The sequence below is a fragment of the Heliconius melpomene genome, chromosome 13 (assembly GCF_056956725.1).
Source record: "Heliconius melpomene rosina isolate 202511_hmr_F chromosome 13, ASM5695672v1, whole genome shotgun sequence".
NCBI lineage: Eukaryota > Metazoa > Arthropoda > Insecta > Lepidoptera > Nymphalidae > Heliconius > Heliconius melpomene.
Genome location: NC_140401.1, coordinates 2532446 through 2546717, shown reverse-complemented (window position 1 = coordinate 2546717; position 14272 = coordinate 2532446). Strand labels below are relative to the sequence as shown.

Here is a 14272-nt window from a genome sequence, read left to right as displayed (position 1 = left end):
TAGATTTGCAGATTTTTCCTTTTACTATGTTATTTTTCAAAGGAAACCACGATAAAATGTTCGAACAGATTTCTTTTTTTTCTACAGTTTTACAATGTATCCCGCATGTAGCAGGGTAGGCAGGGGGAACCTAGTGTTATGACACTTCATTCCCCACTTTCTGCCGATTTTTGAGACATTGAGTTTTGAGTTGCCCATTCGTATGTTACCAGAGTGAAGAAATGAAAATATTGGTTAATAATAATTCACTCCCCAGAGTGAGGATTGATCCTACTACCTTCGCGTTTACACGTTTGTGCCACCGCGTCACAATGGCCTCAGTATAGGCACTTAAACATTGAAAATGTAAAACTTACATGCAAGTTCTTTGGTAGGCGTAAACTTCACTCAGTTCTTTTATTTTTAAAATTACCATAAAGTATTAAGTAGACTTTTAGTCGGTAGAGGTTGGAAAAGTTTGCATAAACTTCAGAAGGACTCTCTTCATAACGTGAAAATTAAAGAAATTATTGTAACAAAATGAAAATCTGGCTTTTTGTGGTTGCTACGGTGCTATACCTATTTATAAATATTATAGTTCTAAATACGTTAATGTTCTAAGAATCGTTTGCGTATGTGAATTATGGTATAAGTAACGTTTGTAATAAAGATCGTCACGGTACTAATTATATAGTTCACGCGGACTATGTCGAGACTAGTAATATAATATTCGCATGGTATATGTTTATAATAGTATACGTTTTGTTTTCACGCACAGTTCTTTACTTATAGATATTATTAAGAATTAAGTAATTAAATATACCAGATTATGTAAAGATGTTTTACTAGAACTTTAGAGGCTTTCGTGGGCCGGTGGCATAAAGGTGTGATAGTAAATGCGACAATTGTGGGTTCGGCTCCCACTCACGAAAAATAAATATTTAATATTACATAGCGTAGTTTTGAATTCCGGCACTCAGCACGCAATACTTCAGAATTAGGAGGAAAGTGGGAAGTGAAAACGCCTTAGCATGTGTTTTAAAACTCTCTGCCTACCTTCTTATGTGAGGGATTCAGCGTGAACCTAAAAAAAATTGTTACAAAATTTGTTTAGTATATATACATAATTTGTATATGAACAGAAACCTCTCTGTTTTGTGCTAGCAGCAAGACACGAGCGAAACTTCTTCCTCAAGACAAACTTTGTTGGTCTGGTAGGTACAGATTTAACGTATTATCGCTAACAAAAAAGCTCATAATAATAAAGAAATAATTCTTATGCTTTTTATTTTTAACACTTACATGTAAGTACTGAGGCGGTCGTGGTACAGCGGCACAAGAGTGTGACTGGAGCGCGACGGTTGTGGGTTCGATCCATATTCGAGGAATGAATTATTATTTATTAATATTAGGCGGATATTTACGGAGTGTCTTAACACTAATTTCTCTCTGGCTACCCTGTTATATGCGGTATATGGGGTGAAGCTGATTTTTTTACTTATTATATATATATAGCCTTTGCGAAATCCGGCCTGTTCGGCAGGTTGAAATTCATCGAGTCTACGCGCAAGACGATTCGTGATGACCCTAGAAAACAGCTTATAGACATGGCTCAACAAGGAAATTGGTCGGTAGTTTTTCAATAGGGTTTTGTCTCCCTTTTTCCTTGTGATTAGACTTACTAAAAGATATAATCTCAAGATAATTCAAGTATACGCACCGACTTCGACACACTCAGATAATGAAGTGGAAGAAATGTATGAAGACATCACAAAAGCCTTACATAGCACTCAAAAGGCCCACTTTAACGTTGTCATGGGGGACTTCAACGCCAAAGTGGGAGTACAACCTAACAGAGAATCGGTAGTAGGACCATATGGATTTGGAAGCAGGAATCACAGGGGGCAAATGCTCATCAACTTCCTGGAGAAAGAGGGGCTGTTTGTAATGAACTCTTACTTTAAAAAACATCCTAAGCGGAGGTGGACGTGGCAAAGCCCTGACGCTGTGACACGAAGTGAGATAGACTACATTATATCAGACAAAAGACGAATATTTAGGGACGTCTCCGTCGTCACTAGGTTTAACACCGGAAGTGATCATCGTCTTGTACGAGGCACTCTAAATGTTCACTATAAACTCGAACGCCTACGTCTCATAAAATCGACACTTCGACCAAATCTGCTTCAAACTGTTGCTGGGTCTGAACCATTTCAGATGAAACTGGAGAACCGATTTGCTGTCCTGGAAACTACAAGCGACGTTAACATTGACCATAAGCTAGACCAAGTGGTGGGAATTCTTCGTGATGAAGGGACAAAATTTTACCAGACGCAAAATTCTACTAAGAAATCCAAACTTTCGGGGGAATCTCTACGGCTAATGCAAAGGCGACGTGAAAATCCCACTGGCACTTCATCAAATTTGAATAAACAAATATCTAAGCTGGTAAGACGCGACCTCCGAAGCTCCAATACACGTTGTATAAAAGAAGCGATCGAGCAAAATCGGGGGTCAAAAGTCTTCGCTCGACGATTAGGCCGAAGTCATCTGACGAAGTTGACCAATTCTAATGGAGAAGTTGTCGCCTCCAAGCCGGAAATTCTTATGGAAATTGAGGATTTCTACGGTAAACTTTATGCTTCAAAAGCGTCCCGTCCCAAGCCCGAATCGGGAGATCCCAGAGCCACTTTATCACGCCGCCTCACAGACAACTTGCCGGAAGTAACATAGGACGAAATTTCGATGGCCTTGGGGCAGCTTAAGAATGGAAAAGCACCAGGAGAAGACGGAATAACGACGGAATTACTAAAAGCAGGCGGAAAACCTATACTTACATGTCTCCAACGTATATTCAATTCCGTCTTGTTTTCGGGAAAAACTCCAAAGGCATGGAGCAACAGTATTGTCGTCTTGTTCCCTCGCAAAGGCTATAGTACCATAGACCATATTCACACGGTACGGCAGATTATACAGAAGACCGAAGAGTATAATCTTCCCTTGTGCCTAACGTTTGTGGACTATGAGAAAGCATTCGACACCATTGAAATCTGGTCTGTTCTTGAGTCCTTGCAACGGTGCCAAGTCGATTGGCGATATATCAAAGTGTTGGGAAGCCTTTATAATGCAGCGACTATGACCGTCCAAGTACAGAATCAGCAGTCTAAATTTATCCACCTGCACCGAGGAGTGAGACAAGGTGACGTAATTTCTCCCAAATTATTCACTAATGCATTGGAGGATATGTTCAAGACGCTGCACTGGAAAGGACGGGGCATAAACATAGATGGCAAATTTCTCTCACACTTGCGGTTTGCAGACGATATTATCATTTTTGCTGAAACTGTGCAGGACCTGCAATATATGTTGAGCACTTTGGATGAGTCTTCTGCTCGCATCGGTCTTCGGATGAACTTGGATAAAACCAAGATAATGTTCAACGAACATGTAATTCCGGAACCGATTGCACTTCATGGAGTACCTCTCGAAGTTGTTCAGGAATATGTCTATCTTGGTCAAACTGTACAGTTAGGTAGAAACAACTTCGAGATGGAGGCTCGCAGAAGAATACAGCTTGGTTGGGCGGCATATGGGCAACTGCGTGATGTCTTTTCGTCATCAATACCGCAAAGTCTAAAGACGAAGGTCTTTAATGAGTGCGTCCTACCAGTTATGACATACGGAGCCGAGACGTGGACACTGACAGTGCGATTGGTCCACCAGCTTAAAGTCGCTCAGCGTGCTATGGAAAGGGCTATGCTTGGAATATCTCTGAAGGATCGAATTCAAAATGAAGTTATCCGACAGAGAACCAATGCTATCGACATAGCCCAAAGGATTAGCAGGCTGAAGTGGCAATGGGCTGGTCACATTTGCCGCAGAACCGATGACCGTTGGAGTAAGCGCGTTCTACAGTGGAGACCACGCCTCGGCAAGCGTAATGTAGGACGTCCTCCAGCTAGATGGGGTGACGATATTCGTAAAGTGGCGGGCAGCGGCTGGATGCGAAGAGCTGAAGATCGAGCTCAGTGGCGTGCCATTGGAGAGGCCTATGTCCAGCAGTGGACGAGGACAGGCTGATGATGATGATGATGATGATGATATATATATATATATATATATATATATATATATATATATATATAATCTGTGGATTCGTACATGCTTTTCACCGATCCTTTGTATAATTCTTTTTAAGTACCAAAAAAAAACAATAAAGGAAGTAATTTCCCATTCTACGTGGGCCGTGTTATAACTTTCAGTAAGTACGCTGTAAATTTTGTACATTAGATTGAAACTTTTTACCTAATAAAAACCTTAGAAATAAAAATCAATCAATTGCAAGTCGTGGTCGCTCACCGGGAATTCTGTACCAATTTCATGATTGCAGGTCAACGGGGACGTGACTTATAAAACTTGACAAACTTAAGTTTGCGGTCGTATGTGCTCATCTTGTATGTAATAAATGACAAATATAAATTTGAAATTATTGTTTCTATGGTTGATTTAATCTTCGTTTATTTTCGTTTATTCTATGATCAGAGGAATTATAGACCTGGTTATTAGAATATTAATTTCAGTTTATTCCTGCAATTGATCTTGAGATAAATGGTCTTGACAGACGGACAGACAGACGTATAACAAGGTTAAAATTATTATGTTTTAATTCTGTTCGTCTTCACAGGGATACGTTTACATTTTCAATTAAATAAACATTATAATATTTGTATACATGGTAAGGTATGGTTGAAGCTAATAAAAACGTATTAAAAAGTACTACTTTGCTCGCCACTTGGATTGTCAAGTAAATAGAAGAGATAATTCCCGTGTGTTTTCAAGATGTTATTTACTCAGTGTCTGCTACCTGCAACCTAACATTGAACTTTTATGGAGTACAATTAAATGTAAAGCAATTAACCAATTACGTTGCGTAGTATTATACGTATGTTTACAGGTGTAAGAGTACGGGGTGAAATTAATAATCCGTTAGGCGGTCGAAAAATAAAAACATACACCTACATATTATGTGGTCGGAAGTAATATAGCAAAAATATTTTACATTTTGTTCTAGTTTTTTGTAAATTCATTTTATATTTTATATTAACAGCATAATAAATATTAGTTTTTTGAACATTTTTGTATGTATACTTTTTTTGTTAATATAATTCCCCTTTTTTAAGCTTTACGCTGTATGCTTCGCGGAGTAAGCAGAGAGAACGGAGCGCCAAGCGCTACGGATATTTCTTACTACATGTTTAAGACAAAAGTAGATTAGGTATGTCATTTGAAACGTGATTTCTAAACAAAACCTTAGATAACCATAACAACATAACTGTCAGGCAAAAGTATACTATGAGGTCTTGAACGGTAGTCTGTCGTTTTCTCTATTCCATATAATAATACCCCTCTATAGAAAACTGAACTAAAGTTATTTCCTTTATAACAAATTAATAACATTACTTATCAATCAATAAAGTACATCGACATATTGCTACAAACAGTTGGCTATTAAACAGGCCATTTGCAACGCTCGTTGCCGATGAAGAATTGCTGTCTACAAGAAAAACTTTCTATGAATATATTAACGTAACTTTTTCGAAAACAAACCTATACATATAGGATATGTAAACTTGTTTGGTTCAGAACGTAACATTAGTTAGAAGCCTTATAAAGTTTCGAGGTGTTTTTTCATAAAATATTTTTTTCTTTTCTTCGAGTGGTAATTGAACCCATAACCTGTTGCGCTTACAGTCGCACGCTTGTGTCCTTTTGCCACAACTGGCTTTAACAATATATGTATGCATAAAAAACCTTTTATATTAATATTTTAAGTTTTCTGTAATACCAAATGAAAATGTATAAAATATCATTTTTTGTTTACATGCTATAGATTGTACGGTACACTTAATAGTATGTGAGATAAGTTGTGAGAAATAAAATAAGACATACGATCCCATAGAGGTGTCCCAAAATAAGTGCTTAATCGGGATTCCTAGTGAACTTATACATAAATTAATTTTTAACAAAAACAAAAACCGACTTCTAACAACGAACTAAAAAGTGAAAAATAATTATATAAAGATTTTATAATTTTGAAGTCGGTGCCAAGTAAAACAAACAGGCTTAGTAATTAGATATTGTAGTAAAGGTGTTGTAGCATTAGTTTGACACCGACTTCAAAATTATAAAATCTTTATATAATTATTTTTCACTTTTTAGTTCGTTGTTAGAAGTCGGTTTTTGTTTTTGTTAAAAATTAATTTATTTTACGATTTTTAGTGATGGGTAGATCTTAAAATGATGCTTCTTGAACGAGTGGTGATGGTGGTGGTAGTGGTTGTCAACGAGTGGTTGTGATTGTTCTATGTAAAACTTCATTTAATTAGCTATTATTTTTGTGCAAAGTTACATTTTGGTATATTGACAAGAACAAACATAAAAAGTATTCGGTTGAATTCGGAATCTCCCTTTTTTGAAGTTGGTTGAAAATGAGAACATCCTCTTTTTTGAGATTGGTTGAAAAGAAATGCAACGATCAGGAATCTCACTTCTGACATCAATTTAAAAAGTTTTTGCTTAACTATTACAGTATAATTAATTTTTGACCAAAAAAAACAAACTTTCTCAATTTTCTCCAGATTCCATAATCGAAACCTAACCAAACTTTCAACAAATTATCCTTGAAGTGTATCCTTTCAAATAAAAAAAGAATCATCAAAATCGGTTGGCGCGACATTGAGTTATTCGGCTATTAGTCGCGCACATGCATAATGCAAATTTAAGACTTATGTGATTTTCTCATGGATACCATTGTCAGATATGGACCAAAAAAAAATGGGACCATTCGGGAAGCTATACCTTTCAAATAAAAAAAAAATTATCAAAATCGGTCCACCCAGTTAAAAGTTATGAGGTAACAAACATAAAAAAAAAAAAAATAAAAAAAAAAAAAAAAAAAAAAATACAGTCGAATTGATAACCTCCTTTTCTTACAGAAGTCGGTTAAAGAAAAATTTATCGCATTCAATAGATACGGATATTGCGTAAAAGGTTATATTTATTTATGAATTCGTAGGTACGTAAGACGTTACGCAGTTAAGGCAAGATAAATGATAGGGAAACGTATTAATATATAATGATTAGGAAGTGAGATGAAAACCTTAATGGTAGCTTTGAAGCTTTCTTGCATAATGTAGACTTAAATTAAAAATGAGTTACGAAAACTGCATATTAACCTACTTACAGGGTAAATTTTAATAGAGTTAAAATATTTTACTTGGAAAACACCCTTCCCGCGGGAGTCTGGTTAATTTTGAGGAATGACGCCATTAATCGGGTTTATGCACGATGGAACTGCTCCAATTTCCGCCAAAGTGGCCGTTGGTCGTGACTCTAGATAATTTCTTTATGAACGCATTTTATCGACGCTTTGTTATTTAAATTATATTTATTATAATTTTTTCGTGTATTTGTTTCAATGATCAGTATGATTTTACGTATCTGTTTATGCTTTTACTAGTGGACGCGCGCAGCTTCGCCTGCTTATTTGCACCCTTAGGGGGGAATATTTTTTTACACGCACACTCTTACACATACCCCACATTCTGCTGAATTCTTGAGGTATTGCGTATTGAGTGGCAGAACTTAACGCCGCGTTTTGCCTTGTCACCAGAGCGAAGATTTTTTTTTCTTTTCCTCGAGTGCCATTTGAGTCCACAACCTCTTGTGTTGACAGTCGTACGCCTATGCTACAGTGCCACGACTGGCTTCAACAATATACTAGTATCAACTTTTTAGTTTTCTATAATAACAAATGCAAATATACAAAATAATATTACATGTCATCAGGCACTTTATACTACGTTTTTATAAACGTTCTATAAATAAACCAATTTTCAACATAATTAGTTTCATGAACACGACGTAAATAAAAGTCACATATCGATAGGCACTTCAAGACTCTATTGAAAGTAGTCGTATGATCGATAGCTATTGCTTTGTTAAATTTACTCGGGCTCTACCATCCATCATGCTGCGAATCGAAAGTAAACACAATGGATAATGTACTGCTTATAAAAAAGTTTTTTAATAATCGAATACTCGATGTCGTTATTCGTGTTTTCAAGCTAAGTTTCCAATACTTTTCGTATTTAACGTTTTTATTGTTTAAATTCAATCAAGTATTTATAATATTTACAAAATACCTATTTGCAATGTTACAATAAAACTTGTGATACCTCTAGTAATTATATAAATTACTGAATGTGCCTCATAAAGAATAAATATAGCAAGACTATCAACAACAGCATCAATAAGTAAAACCTACAATTAATACATTCATCGCGAAATAAATGATAGATATGGAAAAAAAGAACAAAAAATAGTGGAGAAACGTCGGTATGGCGATAATTAGGAAAGTGACAGGGCAATTACAGCGCCCGCCTGCGCACGCGCCGCGTCGCTCTCCGCTACGCATATTAAATGAACAAAGAGCAAAGTAGACGATAATGGCGGGTGTTTCGTACAGTATATTATTCATGTTGATGTAGATGTTAGATGTGAATATATTTTTACATAATAATTATACATTCACTTGTTTTAGTGTAGTGTTTTGTATCACTTTTCTTTGTGTGTATTTGACAGAGAGTTTTGAATGTTATGTATTTTTTCTTTTCATCTAATTCTCTCTCTATAGCATTGTAAACATCTCTCTCAAATATTCTATTTTCAAACACCGCGCTTTATCCAATAAAGTACGAGAAACAAAAATATTTTTGATATATCAATATTCTCTAGATTGTGCGTGAAATCTAAAACCATGCGATGGTTTGTAGTGCAGTATTTTTTCTAAATAAATTGATATAGTCTTATCACTCGTGCCTTGCACCATTTCAGTCACATTAAAACTATTAGCAGACATGAAAGTACATTAGTGTTTTGTACAAGCCTGTACGTATGTGAAAAATATTTTCTTTTATAGCCAAATATGTAATGTTTATATTATTATATTTACGCTTCTAAATTTTAATTACGAAGACACGTGAGTGAAAATGTTGGATGTGACATCTTTCGTAACTTACATTTCTGTCGTATTTCTACTTAACACCTATTAAAGAAAATATTAGTGCTGAATTAAGTATCATAAATAAAGCACCCAGTTTTTTGTACAACTATATACCTGTGGCATCAGAAAAAGTTTTTCAATATTCTGAATTGATGATAACGTGTAGAAGTAGTGTTCAAAAACAAATAATGAACTTCTTTGAGATCAACATTGAATGAACGCGGCTTAAGTTCAGTTAGAGCTACGGGCTTAATTATAATTTCAATACTCTCTTCGCAACTGCCTCGAAACTTTAATTAGAGTTTGTTTTTCCTTTATTTGCTTATTTTTTAGACTTTTTAAAATTATTCTTATTTTGTTATATTTATTTTAATGTATTAAGTAACCAGCTCAAGAGTTCGTATGAACTCTTGGTCTGGCTTAAACATGAAATATGGCTGAATCCATTGTAATATCTTAATGTATATGGATCTGCCTCGAAGGAACGATACGCAAACGCCTAATATACTATCATATGACAGCTCTAAATTGTAATGAGATAAATTATGTAGGTACGAGTATATATTTCGTATTAAAACTATTTACATCATCACAACATATTATATTTTTAAGTAATGTCTATGTTAAAAGCCCTTAGTCAATACATTAGTAGCAAAATTACTCAATTAAGATATTAATGATATATTTTCAAAGCATTGTGTATTATGAAGTCGATTGTACATACAGGCGAGTGGGTAAGTGGAGCGCGTAATCAGGCTGCGTCCGACTCCGGCGCAGGTATTGAAACACTGACTAAACATTGCTATGCTAGGCGAGAGCTTTAATATAAAAATATAGTTTTAAAGCTCTTTGAAGATAAAAATTAATAGTCTTTTCATATGCTAACCATAAGCCATATAAACTGACACAAAAAGTATCGCCTAAAATTATATGTACTTTTTCAATATAAATTTATTATAGCTTCCAATTCAGTGGACGTTAGGTTATCTTGAACATCTCTACTCAGTACCACCATAATGATGTTCTGTATGGTGTGATGTGTTGATATGATACATTTAAATTAGTTTCGTACGTAGATCGTCGACCATTATAATTTACGGAGAAAGTAAACACTCATGTCTATTTGATTAACATGTAGATATATGTCTGTTGTAATGGACTAGTGGTGTATTTAAGTGGCGAGTTTTTCTTCTAACATATTATGTATTTCGTGTTCAATATTATCAATGTAAGCTGCTATGCCTGCAATTATTAAATCTTTCAATGAGCATACTTTTAATTAGGGAAAATCAGCTTCAAGCTGTATCCCACACGCAGCAGGGTAGACAGAGAGTTAAAACACTCTGTCCGCCGAGTCCTGGAAGCATTGCGTATTGAATAGCAGAACTCAACGCCCCGCTTTGCCTTGACACCAGAGCGAAGAAATAAAAATATAAATTTAAATAAATATTTCATTTCGTCGAGTGGGATTGAACCCACAACTAGTCTGCGGCACGATAGGCCTCCATATTATGAAGATATTTTTGTATAACTATAAAATATATCAGTCTTTAAGCTTAAATACCAATTTGTTACATGTCACTCAATATATCGTGATATATCGCAGCAGGAAAGCGATGACTTCGCAGTTTACTTATGTTACTAAGTTACCTTAATATACAGTGAAACATATACTATACTACTATACTATTTTATCGTTTTCCTAGGACTTATAGTAGAGGTGTTATTGATATATTTTTTTCCTTTAAGGTGCTTATTATATAAAATGAAATTTTATAAATGTTTTTTTAATTTTTTAATAAATTATAAGTTTTCAAATTATATATAATTAAGTTGATTCTTTACAGATAAAAAATAAATATATGGAATTCATCCAGCTTGTTTTACTTAATAAAGGAAATTACTTTGTGACTTTCCCTTTCATTTTTCCGCATTGCGTATACATGGAACCCTTTACACGGCGTTATGTTATTTTGTTAACATTTACATATACGAGTATAAATAGAAATATATTTAGTTATATCCAAAGCTCATATACAAAAATATAACCAGTTATGACTGGTTTGGTTATAAAATTAATAAATAATTTTAAAAAATAAAATTATTTTTTTTACTTGTAAGGCGATTTTTAATATGTGTAATTACACATGTAATTTCAAATATTTTTACACATAAGTAAGATAAATAATTTTAGCTTTTGATATTTTCTATTAATTACATTTTATAGAATCTTGCCGGCTCCTCACAATAGAATTGCCTTCCGCCATTGTGAGCTTTATGTTTATTCGAATATTTAAAAATGTTTATAAAAGTTCAATTTGAATAGTAAAAAAAATACACATACATTTTTGTTGTTTACGTAAGTTGTTCAATACTTAAATGTTTTTGAGAATGTGACTGTAACGAAAATCAAGACAACTCTATTTCTTAGCACATTTTGAATTTGAATTTACCAATGGGAGCAAAGAATAAACTTTTACATGCAAAGAAACAAATCCGTGAGAAGATAAACATCTGCGCGCATATGTTGCGTGAAATAAAATCTTCTCAGTACATTGCCAAATGTCTCCCACCCACTCGTAGACCGATGTATTTTGGGCTTCGATATGTTTACTTCTTTCTTTGAAAAAAATGTCAGATAGTGTCTAATAAAAATATAGTATTTATTGTAGTGTGTGTTGTTGGTGTGTTTGATATTTTTTTCATTGCATTACATAAATTGCATTAAATAGTTGAACGTATTTATATGAGATATGACAATCTTCTATTATCCCGATCCTCCTGCGGCTTCGGCCGCTTTAACTTATAGTTCGGTAAATTATATAAAATCTTTCCATAAATTTTAGCCTGTATTTTAGCCTATATAAGGTAATTTACTGTAAAGTTTCACATTTATGATATTAGTGGGATAATTAATAACGGCAATTTTTTTATTGGTTCCAGAGGTCTCGGTGACGTATCGTCGGGGACTCCCCGTAATAACCGTACCACTGCCATCACGACGCGAACGTTGTCGATTTACACTGCGTCCAGTGTCCCAGACTGTCGGCGATTTGCTCGAACAGGTAAATTCATTAATTTTGTAGTGTTTTAATCAAATATTGTAAATCAATCAACAGCGATACTGAATTTATTTATTATGCATAAATTTTAATACAAATTGAACACTTTAATTAATAAAATATAATAGTATTTGTTGGAAATTCTATATTTATAAACCCTTGATTATCTAAAAAACTACTGCGGTCGTCGAAGTACGATTCCCATTTGAGGAAATGAAATGTTTAATACTTTCGTTGCGTCGCCCTGGTAGAGGTAAAGCGCAGCATCAAGTTCCGCCACTCAACACACGGTTTGGCGAGAAGTGGGGAACGTAAGTCTTAATGAGAACGCAGTGTTTTGCCACTAGGTTACCAGGTTCTCTCTGTTAACCGTGTTATGTGCGGAATGTTAAAAAGAGATACTACTTCTTTTTTTAAACGTTAAAAAAACTTATTTTTGTCTATCAAGGTGAAGGCCGAAGACCGCGGCGTAGAACGTGCAGTTGCCCTGGCTGCCGACGAGCGCGTCAGGATCGCGGCCAGCGACACGGTCGAGTCGCTGCTCGAGAATGACTTCCGACTTCTCATCAATGACATTGAGTATTACGTCAAGAGTCCACCGCAGGTAAGTTACTACTCTTTCTAAGAAGAAATTACTACTCTTTCTAAAAAGAAAAATTACCTAGAAAAATAAAGATATTTTTCTAGGTAATTTTTAAATAGATGAGGCCAGTTGTGGCGTAGACGCACAAAGTGTGAAAGTAAACGTGACTGGTTGTGGGTTCCATCCCCATTCGAGGAAGTGAAATATCTATTAAAATTTCCATTTATTTCCATTATTTCCATTTCTTTGCTCTGTTGTCAAGGCAAAGCGCAATGCCTCCAGTCCAATTCTGCGGAAAGTGGGTAATGGGGTGTCCTTACACTAGGTTCCCCCTGGCTATCCTGCTGAGTACCTAGTGTTAAGACTGTGTGCGGGATACAGCGTGAAACATTTTTTTTTTAAATAGATAAAATAATTAGGTAACTCATGATTTTGTCCTCCATATTCAAGATCAGGGGTTATTGCAAACATGGAGAATGCTTGAAAAAAAAAAGGAAATTTGGACCCTTCTTATAAGTGACCACCCACTAATAAGTGTCAAATACATGGCAATTGCGGTGACATGGGTCTTTTTATATTATGATTGCTACGCTATCTACCAACTTGTAGGAAATATCTGAGGATGTTAATATTTAATTTATATTATTATGACTTAGAATACTAAACAGAAGAAGGATAATTATTTAGTATTTACTTAAAATGGAATGAGAAAAGCCGCACAAATTATTTTAACTATAATTTAGTTAATAAAAAAATATGACTTCTACTGTAATATTATTTTAATTTTTTAGTAAGCAGAGGGAAATATATGATATTTTTCATAATTTACCTGCTCGCTCTTAAACCACTCCCATGATATATGTATATGTAACATTTGTACTCCCTAGTGCTAGTCGTAGAGTTTAAAGCAATAAAATAGAGTGCAAGTAGTAAAATTGGATTACATTTTCAACTTAGTCATAACATGAAGGCAATCTTACTAACTAAATGTGCTTAAAAGCTTCGTATATTAAAATTTATTATAAAGAAAAACGACTTATTCTTAAAAAGTATCCAAATATAAATGTATGCTTTATCTTATGGAATTCAAAGATACATACTATCAACGTCAAATAGGTACCAAGTATGCACAGTAAGTGCCTTTTGTCGAAATGTCAAAACGTTCTTACGAAGAAATCCATACAAATGGTATAGGAAATTCGAACTTTTGTAAACGATTTCCGTATTTCCATATGAAATGGGGAGAATCGTACTACAAATACTGTTTAATATTTTTATACAAAGCGCCAACATTGCCCAGATGAAAAGCATTTCGTAATGGTTGTGGGTTCGATACCAGTCGCGGCTAAAATTATATAAGATTTTTTTTAATTTTTGGAAATTATAAAACAATAAAATGAGAATACTAACCAAAAAATTATTTACTATTTTAAATGTTTTTGCGTTTAAAAATCTTTTACATGAAATCGTAAACGTATTACGAATAAATAGGGTTTTGATAATAGCCACGAGATAGCATTCGAAATCAAATCTAATGTGGTATGGCACTAGATCCCATTAAGTTTTACTGACCGAACCGACCAC

General features: G+C 34.5%; 1 protein-coding gene across 1 annotated transcript in view; it reads left to right on the top strand.

The window, feature by feature from the left end:
* The window catches only part of MCU (mitochondrial calcium uniporter), a 104748-nt gene that overhangs the window by 76603 nt on the left and 13873 nt on the right, over positions 1-14272 (top strand). The window contains exons 3-4 of the mRNA XM_085195839.1: positions 11987-12108; positions 12554-12709. Of these exons, the coding sequence (XP_085051965.1) occupies positions 11987-12108; positions 12554-12709 (278 nt within the window). The remainder of the gene's footprint in view (positions 1-11986; positions 12109-12553; positions 12710-14272) is intronic.